General features: G+C 40.9%; 1 protein-coding gene across 3 annotated transcripts in view; it reads right to left on the bottom strand.

Moving 5' to 3' along the window:
* The window catches only part of chd1 (chromodomain helicase DNA binding protein 1), a 171,391-nt gene that overhangs the window by 32,949 nt on the left and 112,450 nt on the right, over nucleotides 1–25,992 (bottom strand). For all 3 annotated transcript variants that reach the window (XM_078214725.1, XM_078214727.1, XM_078214726.1), the window contains exons 14-23: nucleotides 21,802–21,992; nucleotides 19,205–19,393; nucleotides 18,165–18,324; nucleotides 16,566–16,718; nucleotides 12,261–12,332; nucleotides 10,157–10,306; nucleotides 9,763–9,911; nucleotides 5,478–5,574; nucleotides 2,694–2,789; nucleotides 754–921 (exon numbers count right to left, since the gene is read on the bottom strand). In XM_078214725.1, coding sequence (XP_078070851.1) covers nucleotides 754–921; nucleotides 2,694–2,789; nucleotides 5,478–5,574; nucleotides 9,763–9,911; nucleotides 10,157–10,306; nucleotides 12,261–12,332; nucleotides 16,566–16,718; nucleotides 18,165–18,324; nucleotides 19,205–19,393; nucleotides 21,802–21,992 — 1,425 coding nt within the window. The remainder of the gene's footprint in view (nucleotides 1–753; nucleotides 922–2,693; nucleotides 2,790–5,477; nucleotides 5,575–9,762; nucleotides 9,912–10,156; nucleotides 10,307–12,260; nucleotides 12,333–16,565; nucleotides 16,719–18,164; nucleotides 18,325–19,204; nucleotides 19,394–21,801; nucleotides 21,993–25,992) is intronic.

The raw sequence follows: 25,992 nt of genomic DNA, 5'->3' as shown, positions 1-25,992 counted from the left end.
AAGAAATGACATTTATACAACACCTTTCATTAAGAAAAATACCTGCAATGTTTCAAAGTGGCATAATTTCATCCCCTTTCAGGTTTCCAAGCTTCTGTTCTCTTTGCAATATCCTGCCCTCTCCATCTACATCCCCACCCTGACCGGAAACATGTGCAGATAGATGCCCTTTCACCTTCCCATTATGCAGGGCTCTCAAACATCTTTCCAGGTGAAACAACAATTTATTTGTACTTCTTTCAACTTAATATTACAGCATTCATTTTTCACAAAGTTGTCTCCTCTCCACTGGGGAGATTAAATGCCATTTGAGATATCACTTTGTCGAACACCTCGGTGAAGCTCACAAGCATGACACTGAACTTCCAGTCGCTTGCTACTTTCAATCCTCCAGCCCACTATGACCTCACTGTCCTTGACGTCCTGTACCTGCTTCAATAAAGCTCAAGGAACAACTTCAAAAATACAGCTATTGTTTACAGACTTAATAATGAATCATACATGCGCAAACCTTAACTCGCACTCCCACTTTCTCAGACAGGGGATGGTGATAACATAGGATGGCTGCACCAGAATCATCGGGAGTGGAGGGCATGTGGGCTGGTGCCTGGGGTAGTTCGCACTAGCCCACGTGCCCTCCACTCCCAACCTGTGGAGGGTTTACCCAACTTTCACCACCCCATTCCCAGGCCTCTAGAACCTTTGCCTCTTTGCCAGAGTTTCCACACTCTGACCCTCCGCTCTAACACTTACCTGTTTGGCACAGTTACGCATTCGAGGAAGTAAGTAGATCTCCTGAAGTTCCTTCTGTCGCTCTTCCTCTTCCATCCTTCTTCGTTGCGCTTCAGGAATAATGTCATCCCAGTCCTTGATATTCCGCTGAGGTTCAAGGTCATCGCCCATTGTGGAAAAATTTGCCACCTAACGATGCGAAGGGGAAAATTCCAGAATGCTTTCAACAGGAGCTCACAGGATAAAGTTAGAGAAGGAAAAATTGAAAACTATATTTGGAAACTGACGGTTAAACCTATGGATAAACTTAAAAAGTGAATCTAAGGCCAGTAATGATCAGTACGTGACATAGGGAGGATAGGTACAGTCAAATTCCTTTCCTCATTGGCACCTATAGAATCCCTACAGCGCAGATGGAAGTCATTCGGCCCATCGAGTCTGCACCGACCACAATCCCACCGAGGCCCTATCCCCACATCCCCATGCACTTACCCTAGCTAGTCTCCCTGACACTAAGGGGCAATTTAGCATGGCCAATCCATCTAACCTGAACATCTTTGGAGTGTGGGAGGAAACCGGAGCACCCGGAGGAAACCCACGCAGACACAGAGAGAACGTGCAAACTCCACACAGACAGTGACCCAAGCTGGGGATTGAACCCAGGTCTCTGGCGCTGTGAGGCAGCAGTGCTAACCACTGTGCCAACCCGTGCCGACCTAGGCAAACTTGCTGCTGCATTGGCCTCCAGCTAGTCCATGCTAGGCTATGGGATGTCAGCTGAGCTGGGATCCAATGCTACTCTCCCTTCTCCCATTACGTAGACATATGAAGTTGAAACATCTTTCATAAGGGACAGGTAGGTGATTAGATTCCCTGCCCTACAACTAGATGACTTAAGTGTTGTGCACAACTTTCTTGCTATAACTTGTACAGAGTATTTATTGGTTAGGCTGCTGTTAAGAGAATTGTGTCCCATTATTGCAGCTTAGAATCAGCAGAGAAGGGTCAGAAAACCAAGTGGCAACTTCTCATAAGCTGCAGACAGCTTTTGTTGAATTCAGTGCGCCCCGGATGGGCTCTCTCTTCTGAATCCCTCAAAAATAAGACAGGTAATTTTGTTCAACTAAAACTTCCTTACTCCTTTGTTCTTTGGCATTACAAATTTGCTGCTGTTGTCGAAGCCGCCACTTACCTCGTTCTCCCACCTGCAATTTTCTGGAAAATATTCACTCTTAAAGAGGCGGATAATATGAAGAGAAGGGGTAGCGGGAAGGAGATTAAATGGACAGCTCTTTCAGAGAGCTTCTAGACTGCACCAGGGGTCTACATGGCTGGTTCGAAAGCTTGCGCATGGGTAATAATCTTTACATGTAACGTACCACAATTTTAAAAAAAAATTATGAACATTAAGAGCTCTCAACATTTAGAATGACAATAGCTAAAGGAACTGGCCAGGTTCCCTCCCAGCCAACATACCTGATGCTAACTCACATCAAGAGGTATTTTTGTAAGAGCAATGTCAAGGTTATATCAAACAATTTTTTAAAAATGCTTTAAAGATTTTACTGCTGCTCTCCATCTTCCACTTCTCCCACTGCTGACATTATGGTATTTACAATGATCCACATTTTAAGTTTTCAGTTCAATATTTGTTTTCAAATTTAAATGTGTTTTCTGCGTGCCCCTGGAATTTTGACGTCCATTTTGAAACCTGTCAAAAACTTTTAAGTTGCTTAAAAACCAGGCGCGATAGCCAGTGTTGCAGCTGGTCAAAGTTCACGATACTGCTGATTGACTTGGCTTGCAAACTGGAACAGCAGCAACTTTTTGTTTTATAGTGTTGGGTTGGGTGATCTGATTGATATCAATAGCCCAGCAGCAGAGGTGCCTAGTAAACCTTGAACACCATGGTGCTGGTGCACAGATTCCCACTGAATTCAACACCAAATACCTTCCAGTACCTTGAACTGCGACAGTAGCTCCTCTCCCACTGTGGTAGGCCCAGGTTCATTCTCACGAGTTTCAGCACGACAAAGAATTTCATCAATATCCATTTCCTACAAACATAATTTACATTTAAAAAATATAAATAGAATTGTATTGTTAGCTAATCGCTCGCTTTAAAAAAAAGGATTCCCTATAGTATGATTTTAAACTATGTTAAAACATTTCATGTTAGTTTTCATTTTATGCCTTAACTGGCAGCCTTAGGGAGCAAAAATGAAGTTTAAAAAAAGGGCAAAAAGATGTTTTAAAATAGATCGATTTGAAGTACTGGAAAGAAATCAAGTGTTCGCTTTGTGAATTTTTCCCACATGCTGCTGATTAATTTCTCTTCAAAAACTAAATTCTTACTTTGAAATGTTACGAACCTACATTTTCCCCTATTTGGCATCACCAATAGAATCATGATGGAGAATTGTGAGCTTGTGTGTATCACTGCTCCCAGTGATACACTCTGAATGTGCAGGAAGAGGAGGGGGGTGGGGGAGAGATGCCAAATGTCACTGCTGAATTTAATGCTGGAAGAAACCAAAAATTAGCAAAAGAAAATATTTTTTTCTGACGAGCAAGATTAATATTTGTCAAGTGCCCGAGAATTCAGTGGCAAGGTACAACATCCCCACCAACCTCCAGCTTTGCAAAGACATCCATGAAAGTGCAACGAGGACTTGTTTGGGACACAGAGCAGCCAAGGAAACGGTCAGAAGGCAATGACAGGGAGTGAAAGTACACCTCGAAGATACCGTGCCACAAAATTTTAATGTTCATCAGGTAAGAGTTAATTTGTCACATCTTCCAAAAAGTACCTGCACTAAACATATCTGTCACTTATAGCCACCTCTGCCTCACTATGATAAACATCTGCAAAAGCTTGATGTTGATGTCCTGAAGAGTTTGTGGGGAGTTTTACTTCCATTAGCTACATCTGCACATGATCCTTCAGCAATGGCATTACATGCGAATCCCATGTTAAAGTTTAACATCTCATCTGTGTACTTATTTAAAGTGCTTGACAACAACCCATTATTGTCCACATATGGACACCCTGGATTCACTGCACCCAGAGTGCATTTTTCTTAAAGGAGAAAATAGCCCAAAACAGCAGATAGGGAATGACCATCCAACCACCAGTCTCTAACTTATGGAGCAGAAGCACTGAAGCTCCTTGGAAAAGCAGACAGAAGGAACCAGCCAAATGCAGGGATCCTGGTGACAATGAAGCTGACGGGAACTGCTCCAGAAATTCTGACCACAATGCAGCTAAGGAAGTCTTGGGACCCGTCTGTCTATAAGCACCAGGACTGGTTTGATGGAAGACAACACCTGGAGTCATCATGGATAAAGAACAAGTTACCAACCAAGAAACAAGCTTGTGACAACATTTGTAAATAAGTCCAAACAGAACTAAGGGTTTTGTGCAACTCCTGTGGAGCAAGGTGACTGATAATTGCAACACCACGCTGACCAGAACAACATGAAGAATTTCTGTACTACGCAGTATGTAGCCCACAGTCTAGTGACTTCACCTCTACTATGTGTGAGCACTGATGAAACCATTCCCCTCTGTCAAAAATCAAATCTCGAAAAGGTAGACTATTGGCAAAAGCTTCTCAATCATCATAGAATAGAATCATAGAATCATAGAAACCCTACAGTGCAGAAGGAGGCCATTCGACCCATCGAGTCTGCACCGACCACAATCCCACCCAGGCCCTACCCCCACATATTTTACCCGCTAATCCCTCTAACCTACGCATCCCAGGACTCTAAGGGGCAATTTTTATTTTTTTTAACCTGGCCAATCAACCTAACCCGCACATCTTTGGACTGTGGGAGGAAACCGGAGCACCCGGAGGAAACCCACGCAGACACGAGGAGAATGTGCAAACTCCACACAGACAGTGACCCGAGCCAGGAATCGAATCCGGGACCCTGGAGCTGTGAAGCAGCAGTGCTAACCACTGTGCTACCGTGCCGCCCAGCTATCAATGATCACACCATTCATTAGATGCCTCTGTGCTATCAACTATATCCTTACAACAGAATGTACTGCAGCTGAAAAAGCTAGCTAGTTACCCTCAAATAGGAAGGAACCTGATTCTGATGCTATCCCAGCTGAGACTACTTAGTCAAGGACCTCAACAAGCTATTTCAATCTATGCAGAACTCAAAAAATAAAGATCCTCAAGAGTTCAATTGTTCATCCCTACAAAGGAATAGGAAATTGCTTATCGATGGTAATCACTGGGGAATTTTTTATTTGCCATTGATGGAAATATCCTTGCAATTCTCATTCCTAATTCACCAAGTTGCAGCAAATCCTCCCAGCCAATGAGAGTTCAAAAAGGCACAGCTGATGTGATCTTCAGAGCCAGTCAGCTGTGAACTTCCAGATGTCAGTCTCAATCAAGCTCCAAAGCAGCAATAATGATATCAAACAAGATAAGCAGCCAATCACATTGAAGCATTCTCATGGACAGTAAATCAGGAAGTAAGAACCACAGATTCTTAGCAAAAGCTCAATTTCACCATCATCACTACCACAAAATCTGGGCCACGGTATTTTGGCTATTGTCTTCAACGCTGAAGGATGAATGAATTGGTAGGAAATAAACTTCTGATCAAGAAATTTGAATTTACTTAGAGGCAAGATCAGTAAAGCACCCGAAAGAGATTGACTGGGACGAATTCAAAATAAGCAAGAAAGACGCTACATAAGGTCACTCCTGTGGTTTAGCTACCTGTGGTTCTTGTTCCTCTCCTTCTGGTTCTTTGAAAAGCTCCTCGGCTCCAAACTTGAGGATAGCTGCCAGCTCTTCTTTATTAAAAGGAGTAGAACTGAAATAAGAAGAGATGAACCAAATAAAATTCAAATTTTTGATCACAATCCTACAGATAACCACAATAGATTTGAAAATTAATTGAAATTCTGGGACACAACCTCTCTCTACAATAGAGTCTCAAGTGTACAATAATTCTTATCATTTCTTTGCGGCATTTATAAAGATGAAAGTGGAGTAAAATTTTTAATTGGTCAGTGGATTGATTTCTTTATATCCATCTTGGGATGTGAGAACCATTAACAGAGTCAACATCTCTTGCTCATCTCTAACTGATGACATTCAGCCGCCTTCTTGAATTGCTGGAGTCCATCTGGCGTCAGTACACCCACAGTGCATTCCATGATTTTGACCCAGCCACTGTGAAGAGAGGATCAGTGACTTGGTGGGGAACTTCCAGGTGGTGGCATTCCCATGGATCTGCTGCCCTTATCATTCAAGCTGGTAGAGGCCACAGATTGGGAAAGTACTGTCAAAGGAGCCTAGGCAAGTTGCTGCAGTGCATCTTGCGGTTGATACATACTGCGACCAATATGCATCAGTGGTGGAGGCAGTGAATGTTTCAGGTATCGGATAGGGTGCCGATCAAACAGGTTGCTCTGTCTCAGATGGTTGAGCTCAAGTGTGGTTGGAGCTGCACTCATCCAGGCAACTGGTGAGCATTCCATCATGCTCTAACTTATAGATTGTGGGCAGGCTTTGGGGAGTCAAGAGTTACTTGTCGTAGAATTCTCAGCCTCTGACCTGCTCTTGTAGCCACAGTATTTAAATGGCTAATCCAACTCAGCCTCCAGTGTTAGTAGTGGAGGTTTGGCGATGGTAATGCTATTATTGTACGAAGCTTTGATTTATAAAACATTTTACCATTATTAGAGGATTGACAGAACAAAAACAATTACACTGAGGTAAAACATTCTGAAATTAACTTGTCTTGTACCATGAACCTGTCAGTATCCTACTAATGTAAACCTTAAAATTGGAACAACATAAATATTCAAGATCAAATTTACTTTTTTTTGGCAATGGTGAGCTTTTAGATTTCTCTCTTTCTGGCCAAGAAAATACAACTCTATATGGACAGTGTGCTCTCAAATACATCAACATATAAAGAGCAATTACTAGGTGGCAGAGATTACTCCAACACTGCATATATTCTCACAGTTTAACAAAAGTAAAGCTAGACTTCAAAGTTCCTTGTCCTTATGCACTGAAAGAAAACTTTAAATGGAATATTAAAGTTTAACCAAAACAGTGCAGCAGTGCACAGAGCACCCTTTTAAACCGATTATGACTAGAAGGTGCTGACAACAGGAGTGATATTTGTCACTAAGGTTTCAGTAATAGGTAATAGTGGGTGTATAAAATCTCCATGCTGTGTTAAAATGGACTGTGGAAAACATCCAGCAGTGCAATTACAAAAGCTTGGGCTCTTGAAAGCACTTTTGAACTACATAAAACTAGAGTCAAGAAGCGATATGACTTTTCATGAGCAGCAATGGTGGGGGCAGTTTCACAGCTTAACAATCTAATACAAAATTAAAATTTTGTAATTTTTTTGCTCTTTAGGGTAGGGAGTTTTAGTTCAGATTGGCAGCATGGTCGGTGCAGGCTTGGAGGACCAAAGGGCCTGTGTTCCTGCGCTGTAATTTTCTTTGTAAAATGCATTTGGTTTAAGTGAAATTATTCCTATGCTGAATTGGTGCCTAAATCTGTGCAGGGCCGGTAAAATATATTAAAGATATATCAGTAACAGCAAATTTCAACACACTTTATTCTACGAGGCTCTACAAGGGTAATAATCTCAGCTCTGACCAAACACAAATTATCCGAATACAGAATTATGTTCTGCATCGAAACATATACAAATCATTACAAACATAAATTATTTATAGGTATGATAGTACCTATAATACTATTATAGGTACTATAATAGTACCTACATACAGTAGTTATGCGAGTGAACTAATGATTCAAACATGGGTTTACATCCCAATTTAAACTGAGTTAATTAAATAAATTGGAATAAACTGCTAGGCTCAGAAATGGTGACAATGAGATTACCATAAAAACTTAACTGGTTCACCAATTACCAAAGAAATATATATTTTTACCTGGTCTGTGCTATATATGATTCTAAACCCACAGCAATGCGTTTGTCTCTAACTTCCCTCTAAAATGGTGCAGCAAGTGGTCACCATCCACTTCTCTCAAGAACAATTAGACATGGACAATAAATAATAGCCTTGCCTGCAACACTCACATCCCATGAATGAATAAATTTAAAGAAATTACTTCTTACACATTTGCATATCTGAGTTTCATGATCACTGTGGAACATAGTCGAAGCAATAATTAAATGGGGCGATTTTTAAACTGTTGGTCGACTGTTGAGAACGGATTTAAGCACACAGAAAAATTATAGTGGGAGTGTTGGGGCAATTTACCAACTTCATAGATGCCCAAGGCCTACCTTGCAAATATTTCTGCTAAGCTTACAAGGGGTTGAGTACCATTTCTGCCTGCTGGCTTGAGTAAGTTGGGGTGTCCCAGCAGTTGTAGGACTTTTGTTTGCAATTTTCCAGGAAGAAATCAGCAGAGCATGCACCGAACATGGGCTTCACATTTGTATCAAACTGCTAGTTACCAGGTGCTCCTTAAAAGGGATCATTGGAGGCTGCTCAAAATAGACTAAAGAAATCTTACATTTTGGTTTATTCAGGGCAGGAAAGGAACAGAAGCTCCCATTTTGGGATGATAAAATACTCTGTCCCATTGCCTGCCCAAGCAAGATTCCTCCAGGGACTGCTACTCTCTTGTGGCCACGTTTCCAACCTCCCAGAACTGATAAGTGGCAGCAGGGTGCCCATTTGGTGCCAACTATTCTTTAGTGACATTTAAATGAAGATAAAACCCTGTGCCAGCTTTCAACAGGGTGACCACTCTGCTATCTTTGCAGCTGTTTTGGTCAGAATGTCACCCCAGTGAATCAGTAATTCATGAAATTGGAAAACATTTGAATAAAGAATAGCATTTATTAAGCACCAGGTCTCTCAAAACACCGAATTAAACATGAGCAAGAAAATCATCAGTTGCCTTTCCTCAGCTAATGATTTGCTAACTCCATGTTGAACATCATTTGGAAGAATTTGAGAAGAGTCATGGGCACAGACGTTACTCTAGGTGGGAGATTTCTATGTCCATGACTGACCAAGATGGCCAAGTCCTGAAGAACATATCTTTTAAGATTGATGGCAGGTGGGATGAGAACCAACAAGAGATAAAACCCACTTGGCTTCGTCCTCACCAATCCAGATGCATTTGTCTAGGACAGTATTGGTAGGAGTGACCATGCAGTCCTTGTGGAATTGAGGTGCCATCTGCATACTTTGATGATGTGCTCCATCATGCTGTTATGCACTTAACACTGTGCTAAATAGGCTAGATTCAGGACAGATCCAGCAGATCTGTGGTCTTTTCAGATGACAACTAGAATCATAGGAACCCTACAGTGCAGAAAGAGGCCATTTGGCCCATCGTGTCTGCACCGACCACAATCCCACCTAGGCCCTACCCCCATATCCCTACATATTTACTCGCTAATCCTTCTAACCTACGCATCTCAGGACACTAAGTGGCAATTTTAGCACAGCCAATCAACCTTACCCGCACATCTTTGGACTGTGGGAGGAAACCGGAGCTCCTGGAGGAGGAAACTGGAGCTCCTGGAGGAAACCCACGCAGACACGAGGAGAATGTGCAAACTCCACACAGACAGTGACCCGAGCCGGGAATCGAACCCACGTCCCTGGCACTGTGAAGCAGCAGTGCTAACCACTGTGCTACCGTGTCGCCCCTTCTAAACTCTTCTAAACCTTTGGGAAATCTAGATTCAGGGCAATAGCCCATATTCTATGTCAGCCACAAAGTTGAAAAGAATAAAAGACAAAACAGGACGCAAGTATTAAAGTGACTCTGTGATTGGTTTTGAAGTTGCCAAAATGTGAAATGCCTTCTTTTCTCAGTGAATTACTGGTGCACAAAGATACCATAATAACACCAACATCAGAGAATTGAAGGCAAGAGATTTAATTGAGTTTCCTAACAATAACCTTTAATAAATGACTAATTTGTTTAGCTACTTGTCCAGGTGCCATAAATGATGACTCAGAAAAACATAGCTACGTACCTTGTAGGATTGGAGCCAGTGTGTAGCACAGTTTTCCCTGTTGTATCCATTCGCTGTATAACGAGGTGGTCCAGCACCATCTTTTTCTTTGCCCTTTCAATTATCTCTTCTTCTACTGTTCCCTTTGTAACTAGCCGATATATATTCACCTGGAAGATGCATTATGTACATGATATCCTTACAAACAAATTTTAAATCAAACTTTAAATTTCACAAGGTTGGTGGTTAGAAAGATGAGTTCAGATAAATCACCGAGGCTTCTAAACATGATACATCTTTGATAATTAGTCACCAAACTATTTTCCAGTTTGGAGTATGACTTTTTAAAAATCAGTGGTTAATCATAAACATGAACATTATGATGTACTTTGACCAGCAACAGGGAAATAGTTACCTGCTTCTTCTGACCGATTCTGTGAGCTCTCGCTTGCGCCTGTAAATCATTCTGTGGATTCCAGTCTGAATCAAAAATAACTACAGTGTCTGCAGATGCCAGGTTTATGCCCAACCCTCCTGCTCTGGTTGACAGCAAAAAGCAGAAGTCCTGCGATCATAAAGAGACAAATTCCTAAAACAGATTCTTCACAAATTGTGTACGAGTAACATCTCCTTTCCCAACTAACGGTGAAAATGACATCAATACATTATGATTGAATAGCTACAGCTGGTTAGATCGTCTAATTTTCTGCCCCTTCCAACTATTGTAAAATTAAACATTTCAACAAATCCTTATGTGCAGTAGTAAATGTACAAATTGACTAATGCTAAATCAGAATTCTGCAATACAGAAACACAATTGACAGATTAAGTTTACTTTAATAACTCTTACGAACATATCCAAATAATTTCTGACCATGTATCCCTCAGACATGTATAGAAGCTGCTAAATAACCTTAATTTTCCAAAAAGGAAGAGAAAAGCAACTTGCAAATTAATTATCAAGGTGTGTTTCACAGGTGCAACAATACTCAATTCAGTACCAGCTCTTTTCCCCCATCGGCATGTTAGACTCTGTTTATACAATGCACATGTTTGATATTTTGTTTTTTAAAAATCAAGTAAATTCTACCTCGCGCATCAAGTTTGATCATATAGGATGTGCTTTTCCTTGAAAGAAATGTCACGCAGAAGTCATTACAGCATGTGGTTACAGTTTTCAAGATGGTTAGCAAAGACATGGTGAAGAGTTGCTGCTGGTTGTTGGGGTTTATTAAGTTCATTTCTTGTTTAGTGATTAAAAGCAATAAATACATTGCATCGAGCGTTCTTTAAAGAAGTTCAAATTTATAAACCATTTAAATTACTGCTGAAGTATTGCACCCATTTCTGGCACCACACTTTATGAAGAGGATTTCAAAAGAGATCAACTAGAATGGTACCAGGAATGAAAAACTTCAATTACACAGAGATATTAGAAAAACTGGGGTGGATCTCGGAAGTGCAGAGATTGAGAGATTTAATTGAGTGTTACAAGTGGCTTAAATTTTGACCATTTCTCCTCTCAAGGGCAGGTCCATTATGGGAAGGCAGTATGCGGCTGGTTGATTAGTTATGTGTCACCTATGTGGGACCAACTCCAGTTCCCGAGTATGTGAAACACTATCAGCTACAGGGGTCATATGAATAACAAAACCTCAGTCATGGGTAGTTTACAACAACCACACTGAGGAACTTGATAATAGTTCCCACGTTAACAGGAACTGCCGTATTTAAATATATTTCTACGTTAACTGTATTGAAACTTTTGCACTATTTAATCAAACCTTTGACGCAGCTAAATTCTCTCATGGCATTTTTCTAGAGCCTATGGCAGAGAGTTTTTCTTTTGAAGAGAGTGCAGCATCAGCTATCGCACATACAAGAATCTCTAAAAGGTCAGAAACAATCATTTCACTAAAGCAAACAGACTTGAGGCACTCTCCCAATCACTAACAGTAACTACGCTATCAGACTTAAATCAGAAACAAAGATATAGAAATGCTAGAACTGTACAACAGATCCAACAGCATCTGAAACAGAAAGATAAACATTTCAGGGATAACTCTTCACACCAGACCTGTGAATAAAAATGACAGGGACAGGAAAAGGTTTGCAATAGTTGTAACTTGAATGACAACAAATTGATAGCAGTCACTCTGTCTCACTTCAGAACATGATAAGTTCAGAAAATTTAAATGAATCATTTCCCCCACCTTTCTCTTTCCTCTGGTTGCTGTTCACCAACATAAAGTAGTGAATGGAGGATGAACTGAGCCATGGGTTTGCCCCTCAAGTAATGTCGGTGCCACTCTAACTGGCTGGCAGAAAATGTATTGATTGGATGATGGACATCATTTATTCCTCATATGGCCTGGCTACGACCAGGTGAAACTCAGCTGAACAAAACAGGCAGAGTCAAACCTTGGGATTCAAATCCACAGCCATCCGAAGAGGGGATAAATCTCTTTATTTCTTGCCCTATTTCTCACTCTCATGCACGCGCACACAAAAAGTCTTACATCTGATCCTTCTGCATTGAAATGGTCCAGTGCCTGCTTCCTCAGCTCTCCCTTAATGGATCCGTCTAGACGCTGTAACAGAAAGACCAGTTAGCATTAGTGTAAGGCGTGTTAGTGAAATGCAGAAAAAAAATCCTAAAAAATAACTATCCCTCAGATTTGTCCTTTGCAAATGGACACAGTCTATTCATCATAATGTAAGACGTAAGTGAAGGATGAGATAATATTTAGATCTCAGCTGGAATACAGTGCACAGTTCTGGGTGCCACACTAAAGGAAGGATGTGAACGCACTGGAGAGAGTGCAGAAGAGGTTTACAATAATGGTTCTAGGGATGAGAGACATCAGTTATGAGGATAGACTGGTGAGGTTGGGGCTGTCCACCTTGGAGAGAAAAAAGCCAAGAGATTTGATAGAGTTGTTCAAAATCATGAGGGGGCTGGACAGCGTAGATAGAGAGAAGCTGTTCCCGCTCATAAAAGAATCAAAAATAAGAGGGCACAGATTTAAAGTGATTTGCAAAAGAAGCAAGTGTGATGCGAGAAAGAACTTTTTCGCACAAGTGGTTTGAGTCTGGAATGCATTGCCTGGAAGTGTGGTGGAGTCAGGTTCAATCGAGGCATTCAAGTGGGCATTAGGTGATGACTTGAATAGATACAGTAGGGTGCAGGAAAACGGCAGGGCAATGGCACCAAGTCAAGATGCTCATTTGGAAAGCCAGCACAAACACCAGAGGCCAAATGGCCTCCTTCTGCACCGTAACAATTCGGTGATTCTGAGAAAAGGCAAATCAGCGCAAAGATTAACCCTCTAATCCTCAAACCTATCCATTTTTACATCCACTATGTCACAAGCAAGTATTTTTTTTCCCCAATGTTAAAAGCAGTTATTTCGCTGGAAAAGGCTCAATCCTATAAATAAAACTGCAAATTAAAGTGAAAATATAGTTCAATAAGTTAAAATAAGACCATGGAATCATGAGATGCAACAGGAGGCCATTCAGACCACCTTGCTAGTGCCAGCTCTTTCAAAAGCTATTCAAGTAGTCTCACACTTCTGTTCCTTCCCCACTGCCCTGAAAATATTTGCTTTTCAAGTATTTATCCAATTCCCATTTGGAAATCATCAATGAATCTGCTTCCATCATCTTTTCATGTTTTGCATTCCAGATCATCATAATTCATCACATTTAAATAAATCCTGATCACCCTTCTGGTTCTTTTACCAATCATCATAAATCCATTTCTACTGGTTACTGACATTTCTGTCTGTGTAAACAGCTTCCCTCTGAAGCTCTAAAAATTTATTCAATCTCCCATCACCCTTTCTACTCTTAAGGGGAGCAATCTCAACTTCACGAGTCACTCCATATTACTGACATCCCCAATGCAATTCTTAAAAATCTTCTCTGCTGTCCACTTTATAACAATGGCTGTGATCACACAAGGAGCTATATAAATGCAGGTCTCTCTTTTTTGACATTCTTCCTAAAATGTGGCGCCCAGAATTGGATACAATACTTCTTTTGGCTCGCACTGATGCCTGATAGTGCCAGGGACCCAGATTCAATTCCCGGCTTGGGAATGTCTGTGTGGAGTCTGCACATTCTCCCCACGTCTGTGTGGGTTTCCTCCAGGTGCTCCGGTTTCCTCCCACAGTCCGAAAGACGTGCTGGTTAGGTGCATTGGCCATGCTAAATTCTCCCTCATTGTACCCAAGCAGGTGCCCGAGGGTGGCGACTAGGAGATTTTCACTGACTTCATTGCAGTGTTAATGTAAGCCTACTTGTGACACGAATAAATAAATTTTAAACTTTTTTCAGTCCAGTCCCGCGACAATCCCTGCCTCTGGCCGGACTGGAAAATCCCACCTTCTATCTAACTCAGCCTTAAAAATATTCAATGACCCAGCCTCCTTTGTTCTCTGGGGAAGAGAATCTCACACACTAATGACCGTCAGAGAAAAAAATTCTAATCTTTGTTTTAAATGGGAGACTCTTTTTTGAACTGTGGCCCCTAATTCTCATCTCCTTCATCAGGGAAAACATTAAATCAGCATCAGCCCTGTCAAGTCCCTTCATGATCTTATACATTTTAATAAATCACCTCTCATTCTTCTAAACTCCAATATGCACGGGCCCAACCTTTCCTCGTGCGATAACCCCTTCACAGCCAAGAATCAGGCGAGCGAACCATCTCTGAACTGCAAAGCATCCCTACTTTATAATTTTGCTCCCCTTGCACAAACAAAAACATTCTATCTGCCTTCTTAATCAATTGCTGTGATTCTTGTACCTGGTCACATGGATGCTTCTGTCCTGCATAGTTCTGTTTTTCTATCCTTTCTGCCAAAGTGGACGAGTCCACATATTCCCATGTTACACTTCATCTGAAAATGTTCTTCTCATTGTTAACCTATCAAAATATCTTTGTAAACTCTTTATATCCTCACAATTTATTTTTCTACCTAGCTTTGTGTCATCAGCACACAACTACACATTCAGTCCCTTCATCCAAGTCATTAATACAGACTGCAAATAGCTGAGGTCCCAGCACTGATCCCTGTGGCACTCCACTAGTTACAGCTCAATGACATTTATCCCTACTCTTTGCTTTCTGCTGGTTGACCAATCCTCTATCCATACTAATGTTATCTCCTACACCGAGCTCTCATTTTGTGTAGTAATCTTTGATGTGGACCTTATAGAATCATAGAATCTATGGCAGAGACAGGCCCTTCAGCCCAAACTGCTCCTTGCGACCAAAACGCCCATCTAAGCTAACCCCAAACTTCTCTGGAAAACCCAAGTACACTGCACCCACAGGTTCCACTTTATCCATGTTACTTGCTACTTCCCCAAAGAATTCTAATAAATTGAACCAACATGACGGCTTTTCACAAAACCATATCGACTGTCTGACTGCGTTAAGATTTTCTAAGTGCCCTGCTATAACCTCCTCGAATGTGCTGCCCTCAGAAGTTGTCCCAAAAACACCATGAACTCATCTTCCAGGCTATCTTTATCAATCTGATTTGTCCAATCTATACCCAAATTGAAATCACCCGATTATTGCAATGCCTTTCTTACAAATCCCCATCAATATTTCCTGTATAGCCCATCCTACATATTGTTACTGTTAGGAGGCTGGTAAACTAATCCCACAATTATCTTCTTGTCTAAGCTATTTCTTATCCCTATCCAAACTGATTCTACATCTTGATCCTTAGAACTAAGGTAATTTTTCACTATTGTATAAAGTGATCCTTCATTAACAACCCTTGTTCTAGCTTCTTGTCCTTCCATAATGTTAAATCAGCCTCAGCAACTTGTTCTGCCACCTTCAACAAATTGTTACAGCGAGTACTCCGGTCTTTCTATTCCTTAAAATTGCACCAGTTAGTTTATATTACCACTCCTAAAGTCTATCAAATTGTATCACTTCACAATTCAAAGAATGCCACTACAAAATGACTCTATTTTCTCCCCAAAGAACACACCCATTTCTAACATGAAGAATAGGCTACTTGCAATCCTTTCCTAATGTTACCCAGATCACTGCAAGAGTAACCCAGGGTTAACCCACTGTGCAGAGATATATAACGTTCATTCAGTTCAGAGCCCAGATGAGACCAGGCACCAGGTGTATTCTGAATTACAATGCCACTTTGTGACTTGCAGCAAAAATCTGTCTGCAAGCATTTGCAGATTTTCAGTATTCATTCCGATAAGATGTTTGTTGGATCTGTACAATGGCACTTTTGAAACTTCTTTCCAATCCTGCTATGATATTTAAGTAAGAAGTCTCACTTCACCAGGTTAAAGTCCAACAGGTTTATTCGGTATCATGAGTTTTCGGAGCGCTGCTCCTTCATCAGGTGAGTGGTGATACCAAATAAACCTGTTGGACTTTAATCTGGTGTTGTGAGACTTTTTATTGTGCCCACTCCAATCCAACGTCGGCATCTCCATTGTGATATTTCAGGGCAGGACATTTTTTACATGCCAATTTTCATTCAGTAAGAAAATATCTAACCTCCATTTAGGACCACCACATGCAACTTGGTTAAGGTTAGGAACTCAACAGAATGGGTTGAAGATGAAGAAATTAACCCTGTGCCCTTTCATTCCATGAGCCACATACTGACACTCCACTATGCTGACGTGCGTCTTAATTTTGTTCAACTGCCATTCATAAAAAGCACAGTAGGATGAGTCTGAAAGGAGGTGCAAGAACAAATGCACTACCATCCACGGTTACGCGTACATTTTCTCAACACTTTCTCAGTTCGAGTGAGAATACTGACCTGGAAACAAAACTGTCGGCATTTCAAATATTCTGCTAGAATGTCCAGCATCCGAACCATCTGAGAGAAAATAAGAACTCTGTGGCCTCGCTCCTTTAGTCGACAAAGCAGCTTGTCCAACAGTATCAACTTCCCACTATTACGGATCAAATGCTAGGAAAACAAGAAATCAGGAAAAAAAGTGACTCAAATGAAACAAGAGATCTCCATATTGTCTCAGTTAAATGCATTGCTAATTGAATGATCTACATAAACAATGGTTAATTTTACAATGTCTTAATGCATTATAATAACATTCATTTCAAATTCATAAATGGATGCTGAGCATTTTCTCTGGTTTTTTCTGTCAAGAGTTAAAAGGGAAACAAATCATAATGCACACTATGATTCTGAATATTGTTAAGCAAATCATGAGTTTAAAGTTTATTTATCAGTGTCACAAGTAGGCTTACATTAACACTGCAATGAAGTTCCTGTGAAAATCCCCTCCACACTCCAGCGCCTATTCGGGTTCACTGAGGGAGAATTTAGCATAGCCAATGCACCTAACCGGCACGTTTTTCAGACTGCGGGAGGAAACCGGAGCATCCAGAGGAAACCCACAGAAAGAACATGCAGACTCCGCACAGACAGTAAACCAAGTGGGGAATCGAACCCGGGTCCCTGGCGCTATGAGGCAGCAGTGCTAACATCTGTGCAGGTTTCATTGTAGAGTTATAACTCATTAATCTAACAGATGTGTATATTCCATAGAAGGGTATCCAGAAAAAAATATCTAAACTTAGCAATCAACATAATTTTCTCATTCAACAGGTCTGAGCACTAAAAGGGTCCACAGATACACCACAGGTAAAAATTGAACTTTTCCATACAGCCTTAGTTATGAGGACAAGGGGAGTGAAATTTTGGAAAATGGGCAGTATCAGCCCAGCTGGACGTTAAACAATTCTCTCTACTTCCCTTTCTGATGTAAATTAAACAAAAATCAGGTGGCATACAACCCAAAGTCAAAATTACCCACTGTAAGTGCTACTTACTGAGTTAGTAATTTATGGGCCTACATTAATAATAATGTGGAGATGCCGGCGTTGGACTGGGGTAAGCACAGTAAGGATGTGGAGATGCCGGCGTTGGCACTTACTGTGCCTACATCAATAATCCAGAGAATGAGTGTTCAAATCCCAGCATGGCAACTTGAAAATCCATTTTTTAAAAAGTTTGAAATAAAAAGCTGCAATCTATTAAAAAAAGTGACCATAGAATTGTCCCATTATTGTTTAACTCCATCTGCCCCACAAAAAGAATTTGTTAAGGTTAACATCTGATGACGTTCTTACTCTTTCCAATTAAGTCACAGGAGCTGCAATGTGAAAGACGCATTCTAAACTTATTCGATTTGGATTTCTTGGGCAGTGAAGTGACAAATCAAGTTCAGATTTTTTTTTGACCCACATAAAAACAAATCATCACAACAGTTAAGTCTTAAATACTTTCGATTTTTAAAAAATCTCTCACTCACAGGGCATGTAATTAGTCCAAAATGCAAGCACATACAGTCATGCACATACAGATCACTACGGTGCACATACATGCACATACCTGTAAGGCCTCCTGTCTGTTATAGAAATCATCTTCTGGCAGTTTAATGAGGTAGCAATGGTTGCAACACTTTTTAAGTTCCATCATGATATTGAGAAAGCCGGAAGTGCTCCCTTTACACCCTTTGCTCAAAGCTTTGTAATTCCTGGTTAAAATCCATCTATTGCATTGCAAGAAAAAAAAACACTAACATTAAAACAAAAAAGGAGCAGTAATTACAGTCAACCAATTACATATCATAGCTTATTTTATAGAAGGCTATTTAACTTTTAAAAACTTAATGGCTCTGCACACAAACATTACCTAATACCAAGTCAAAATTAAACATTTGAGTTTGATAGGTCATCATTTATCAATTCAGCACTCCTACGAATATGTTTTATGAATCGTAGGAGGCCATTCAGCCCATCGGGTCTGCACCGACCCCAATCCACCTAGGTCCTATCCCCATGCATTTACCCTAGCTAGTCCCCCTGATATTAAGGGGCAATTTAGTATGGCTAATCCACCTCACCCGCATATCTTTGGACTGTGGGAGGAAACCAGAGCACCCGGAGCAGACATAGGGAGAATGCAAACTCCACACAGAAAGTGACCCAAGCCGGGAATCGAACCCGGGTCTCTGGCGTTGTGAGGCAGTGGTGCTAACCACTGTGCCACCATGCACTATACACTTCCAAAGGGACTCAAAGTTTATGTACTTTTGACCCCATTTTTACAGCTCTTTTGGCATCAATAAAAGGGAAAAGACAGATCAACATTTCATGCCCTTCTCCAGAATGCAAAACATGGCAGTATGTAAAACATCCCGAAGGAGGGTCTCGACACCTGAAACACTAATTTACCATTTCTACTTACAAATGTCATTTGTATATCTCTAACGTTTGCAGCTTTTTAATTAATTTAGTGCCTCATTTTTGAGATATGTTTTGCAAATACTATTCAGGCATTCAGATTAGCCAATTCAAAATGATTTTGTACATATCAGCTTTGCTAATAAAAAAATTGGAAGGAATTTTTTCTTCTGAGGCATTACTTACTTATAGTATTGCTTTTGGACTGCACTCATCTCCACTCGTAAGATTTGTTCAACTTTAGCAGGTAGAGATTTCTCAACATCCTTTTTCACTCTTCGCAGCAAGAATGGCTCCAGTTCCCGGTGAAGACTTGTGTATCCAACTTCTCTTCCTTTACCATGTTCCTCTTCAAACACTTCCCAGGAAGAAAATCTTTTCCCGCCCCAAACAGAAAAATCGCTTTTACTTAGTTGCATACATAAGCTACTCAAATAAAATTACTGGCAGCAATGTTTTGGATCATAAGTTTTCCTGACAATTTAACTCTTATGATTGTCAATGCCACAATAACAAATTCTCTACACATTGAAAGGCTAAGCTGACCTCAGCAATGATTCAGTTGACAAAAACATGCTCTAAATAATTAATTTTGTTCATAAAAATCAACCAAGGTACTTGGTCAAAAATCACATTCCTGCCTACCTCCGAGAACCTTTAACCCCCTTTCTCATCAAGAAACTATCAACTTCTGTCTTAAAGATATTCAAAGACGCTGCTTCAACTATCTTTTGAAGAAGAGAATTCAAAGTCTCAGCCCTCAGAGAAAAAAAGTTTCCTCATCTCTGTCTTAAATGGGTGACCCCTTATTTTTAAAACAGTGGCCCCCTAGTTCTAGCTTCTCCCACAAGAGGAAACATCCTTTCCATGTCCATTCCTCATGATCTTCATATGTTTCAATCAAATTGCCAGTTACTCTTCTGAACACGAGCAGATACAAACTTACCTGTCCAGCCTTTACTCTCAAGACAACCTGCCCATTTCAGGTATTAATCTAGTAAACCTTCCCCGAACTGCTTTCAATACATTTACATCTTTCCTTAAGTAAGGAGACCAATCATGTATACAGTACTCCAGATGTGGTCTCACTAATGCCCTGTACAACTGAAGCACAACTTCCCTATTTTTGTAATCAATTCCCATCATAATAAATGATAACATTCTATTAGCTTTCACAATTTCTTGCTGGACCAATATACTAGCCTATTGTGATTCATGCACTAGGATGCCTCAATCCCTCTGCACCCTCTCACGATTTAGTTAATATGTTTCTTTCCTATTCTTCCTGCCATAAGAGACAATCAAACGCTCCCCCACATTAATCTTCATTTGCCAGATCTTTTCCCACACACCTAACTTGCCTATACTGTTTTGTGGCTTCATTACGCCCCATCACAACTTACTTTCCTAGCTATCCTGTTGTCATCAGCAAATTTCACAACCATACCTTGTCCCTTCATTCAAATCATTTATCTAAATTGGAAAGAGCTGAGGCGCTGGAACTGATCGCTGTGGCACATCACTCATCACGTCCTGTCAACAAGGACCCATTCATGGCCACCCTCTGTTTCCTGTTAGTTAGCCAATCTTCTACCCAAGCCAATATATTACCCCCACCTCCCACCGGGAACTTAGATTTTACAATCTTTAAATGAGGCACCTTATCAAATTCTTTCTGAATATCCAAATGCAGCACATCCACCGGTTTCCCTTTATGCACACACACCTACTACTTCTTCAAAGAACTCCAATAAATTTATTAAACATGATTTCCCTCTCACAAAACCATGTTGACTCTGCCTGGTAACCTTGAATTTATCAAAGTGCCATGTTACAACATCTTTAATAATAACTTCTAACATTTTCCCTATGACCACTTGCCAGGAACAAAACCCAGTTATAAAGGTTTGTTTCACAGGTAGAAGAGATAGTATTTCATGCATTTGGTAATCCAAATACCAAGTTGTGTGTCAACAAACTGAGATAGGTTAAATTGTTAACTTTCAATGAATAAAAATTTCAGTAAATATTAATACATATGGGACCACCAGATTAATTGCAGATGCTCCCTCACAACTGACATGCCCTTCTATTCCTCAGCCTTAATTTTGTGAAACAATGGGCCATTACTTTTATACTCTGAGCTGCGGAAGAAGAACAAGGCACCAAAATTTAGCAGAAACTAATTTAACTTTTTAATTCTGGTGTCAGGTTGTGCATTTACTGAAATTACGTAAGTAAAACACAACAGACTGACACACATCTTATAAAATTGTTTTAAAAACCACCGTCTGACAAATAATACATTAAGATCTTAAATTAACTTCAAATGGAAAAAAGAATTAGTGCAATAACGAAACAAAACGTTATCGTTGAGTCAACTGGATAAGCAAAAGCTCAAATGGTCCACAGTACTACGAGAACTCAAGAAGGCAGAGCAATAGTGAAGAGCAAGAGATGGAAGAATAAACAAAAGAGTAGATTTAAAAGAAAGACCCCACATTTTTATAAAACTCTCAACCTCAGGATGCCTCAAACCGTTTTACAGCCAATGAAGCAGTTTTGCTGTGTTGTAATGTAGGAAATACAGCAACATCCCACAAAACATCAATGTGATAATGACCGGACATCTGTTTGTGTGATGCTGGTTGACATAAATGTTGACTGTGACACTTGAGTTGAGATATTTTCCTACAAGAAATTAAACCTTATTGCTGCAACACAACTTTATCCCTACATTTCTACCCCTATATGATCAAACCCAAATTCTTAGTCAAACTTACTTCTCTGGCATGATGAAGTGAAGGAGGGACCAGAGTTCTTTGAGTGAGTTTTGGAGCGGAGTCCCCGTTATGAGCAGCCTGTGATTCGACTTAAAATCCATCATGGTTTTATAAAGGAGAGAGTCATCATTCTTCAGACGATGGGCTTCGTCCACTCCAATGAAAGACCAGTTTACACCTCCAAGGAATGACTGAAACAAAATGTTAAACTGTAATATACTACTTGAAACCTACACTCACTGACATGTTTCACATTTTGAACTTTTACGTGAATAGGGTTCAAAATCCTGGAATGGATTTTACCAACACTTAATGCTGCATTGTTTCTATTCAGGGGACTAAAAACTCAACATTAAAATGACGGAACTGTAGAGTCCAGAAGCTCATGTTTGGATATAGCTGCAAAGGTTGGAGATCCACTCTGTAGCTCAACCAAATTGCCAGCTGTTTGTGCAGCATCTTAGACAATGTCCGACAGGGCTCTGAGCTCAGCCAGATCTTGACCTTCCATGACAGACATATTTAAACACTTTCAAACACAGCTCATTTGTTAACAACTGAGTTTCCTCTCCCTTGTGGCAAGGTGGCACAGTGGTTAACACTGCTGCCTCAACGCCAGGGACCCGGATTTGATTCCAGCCTTGGGTCACTGTGTGTGGAGTTTGCATGTTCTCCCAGTGTCTGCGTGGGTTTTCTCCGGGTGCTCCGGTTTCCTCCCACAGTCCAAAGATATGCATATTAGGTTGATTGGTTCTGCTAAATTGCCCTTAGTGTCAGGGAGATTAGCAGGCTAAATACGTGGGGTTACGGGGATTGGGCCTGGGTCAGATTGTTTCGGTGTAGGCTCAATGGGCCAAATGGCCTCTTTCTGCACTGTAGCGATTCTATGATTGCTCCAGGAATTTTGTAAACTTCTCAAATGGACCCAAATCTTGGATCTTTCACAGCAGTGAAAGTGGCTACCACACTAGGATGTGTTTATCCACTTACCCATCACAACTCTTTCCCAAAGTTTACATCATATTCAGAGGCCCAATATCAAGAATCTTAAAGTGAAATTTTTGTTAATCTTATTGCAATAATGTGTTGCAATCCTGTTGTCTGGAGAATATCCTTTATCACCACGTGACTTTCTATTTTCCCACAGCAACTATCTGGTCTCCGAATGAAACAGCTTGGTTACTGAGCAGTCTTTTCTCTAGTGTGCTGAAAATGTGAAATGATCAATGCTCGGTACACTGTGACTCACGTTTCAGAGGTGAAAAGAAGCATTCAAAAATGCAAAGTAAAACAGATGTTGCAAATCTGAAATAAAACCAAAACGCTGCAAATACCCAAAAGATTAGGCAGCATCTGTGAAGAAAGAGCTAATAACTCGGGATATTGAGGCCCTGGTCAAGAAGAAGAAGTAGGCACATGACTTGCATAGGCAGCTGGGATCAAGTGAATGCCTTGAAGAGTATAGGGGATGTAGGAGTAGAGTTAAGAGAGAAATCAGGAGGGCAAAAAGGGGACACGAGATTGTTTTGGCAGATAAGGCAAAGGAGAATCCAAAGGGCTTCTACAAATACATAAAGGCTAAAAGAGTAACTAGGGAGAGAGTAGGGCCTCTTAAGGATCAACAGGGCTGCAGGGGAAAGCCTGGGAACTACAGGCCAGTGAGCCTCACATCTGTGGTGGGTAAGTTGTTGGAAGGCATTTCAATCGACAGGATCTACAGGCATTTAGAGATGCAAGGACTGATTAGCGACAGTCAGCATGGCTTTGTGAATGGAAAATCATGTCTCACAAATTTGATTGAGTTTTTTGAAGGGGTAACCGAGAAGACAGATGAGGGCAGTGCAGCTGATGTTGTCTACATGGACTTTAGCAAGGCCTTGGACAAGGTACCGCATGGTAGGTTGTTACATAAGGTTAAATCTTATGGGATCCAGGGTGAGGTAGCTAAATGGATACAAAATTGGCTTGATGACAGAAGGCGGTTGTAGAGGGATGTTTTTCAAACTGGAGGCCTGTGACCAGCGGCGTGCCTCAGGGAGCAGTGCTGGGCCCACTGTTATTTGTCATTTATATTAATGATTTGGATGAGAATATAGGAGGCATGGTTAGTAAGTTTGCAGATGACACCAAGATTGGTGGCATAGTGGACAGTGAAGGTTATCTCGGATTGCAACGGGATCTTGGTGAATTGGGCCAGTGGGCTGACGAATGGCAGATGGAGTTTAATTTAGATAAATGTGAGGTGATGCATTTTGGTAGATTGAACCAGGGCAGGACTTACTCAGTTAATGGTAGGGCGTTGGGGAGAGTTACAGAACAAAGAGATCTAGGGGTACAGGTTCATAGCTCCTTGAAAGTGGAGTCACAAGTGGACAGAGTGGTAAAGAAGGTATTCAGCATGCTTGGTTTCATTGGTCAGAACATTGAATACAGGAGTTGGGACGTCTTGTTGAAGTTGGACAAGACATTGGTAAGGCCACACTTGGAATACTGTGTACAGTTCTGGTCACCCTATTATAGAAAGGATATTATTAAACTAGAAAGAGTGCAGAAAAGATTTACTAGGATGCAATCGGGACTTGATGGATTGAGTTATAAGGAGAGGTTGGATCGATTGGGACTTATTTCTCTGCAGCGTAGAAGGCTGAGGGGTGATCTTATAGAGGTCTATAAAATAATGAGGGGCATAGATCAGCTAGATAGTCAAATATCTTCTCCCAAAGGTAGGGGAGTCTAAAACTAGAAGGCATAGGTTTAAGCTGAGAGGGGAGAGATGCAAAAGGGTCCAGAGGGGCAATATTTTCACACAGAGGGTGGCAAGTGCCTGGAACAAGCTGCCAGAGGTAGTAGTAGAGGTGGGTAAAATTGTCTCTTTTAAAAAGCATTTAGACAGTTACGTGGGTAAGATGGGTATAGAGGGATATGGGCCAAATGCAATTGGGGCCAGCTTAGGGGTTTAAAATAAAGGGTGGCATGGACAAGTTGAGCCAAAGGGCCTGTTTCCATGCTGTAAATCTCTATGACCTCCATTACAGAGCAATGGTCTTCCAACAGTTCTTTCTAGTCCTTACCTGGAAATGTTAATTTTATTTCTCTCTTCACAGATGCTGCCGGACTTGCTGAATAATTCCAGCATTTTGTTCTTATTCAATTACACTGTCAATTTACTTTGTTACTTCCCATTGCAAAACAGGGAAATTTTAGTGATTGGAGATCAGCAGAAATTATTTTTTGAAAATATTTAAAGACCTTCTGTAAATCTAAATCTGGTCCTCATCAGAAGAATCGGTTTTAACGGTCCTTAATAGTAAAATGGACTATTATTTAAATGGTGAAAAATTACAACATGCTACTGTGCAGAGGGACCTGGGGGTCCTTGTGCATGAATCGCAAAAACGCAGTTTGCAGGTGCAGCAGGTGATCGAGGCGGCAAATGGAATGTTGGCCTTTATCGCGAAGGGGATGGAGTATAAAAGCAGGGAGGTCTTGCTGCAATTGTACTCGGTACTGGTGAGGCCGCAACTAGAGTACTGTGTGCAATTTTGGTCCCCTTATTTGTGGAAGGATATATTGGCCTTGGAGGGAGTACAGAGAAGGTTCACCAGGTTGATACCGGAGATGAGGGGGTTAGCTTATGAGGAGAGATTGAGAAGATTGGGCCTGTACTCATTGGAGTTTAGAAAGCTGAGGGGAGATCTTATAGAGACATATAAGATAATGAAGGGGCTAGACAGGGTAGAAGCAGAGAGATTCTTTCCACTTAGAAAGGAAACTAGAGGACACAGCCTCAAAATAAGGGGGAGTCAGTTTAGAACAGAGTTGAGGAGAAACTTCTTCTCTCAGAGGGTAGTGAATCTCTGGAATTCTCTGCCCATTGAAGCAGTGGAGGCTACCTCGTTAAATATGTTTAAGTCACAGGTAGAAAGATTTCTGATCAATAAGGGAATTAAGGGTTATGGGGAGCGGCGGGTAAGTGGAACTAAATCACTATCAGATCAGCCATGATCTTATTGAATGGCGGGGCAGGCTCGAGGGGCTAGATGACCTATTCCTGCTCCTAATTTCTTATGTTCTTATGTTAGCTCATAATTTTTTTAAAGTCACATCACGTTCTATTAACATTCAACACTATGAACTGCATTTCTGAACTTAAGCTTTGAGATTTCCTCGCATGTTAATGTAATAATGCAT

The sequence above is a fragment of the Mustelus asterias genome, chromosome 6, assembly GCF_964213995.1.
Source record: "Mustelus asterias chromosome 6, sMusAst1.hap1.1, whole genome shotgun sequence".
Taxonomy (NCBI): Eukaryota; Metazoa; Chordata; class Chondrichthyes; order Carcharhiniformes; family Triakidae; genus Mustelus; species Mustelus asterias.
Note: the sequence above shows the minus strand (reverse complement) of the source record. Positions and strands in the feature narration are given on the sequence as shown.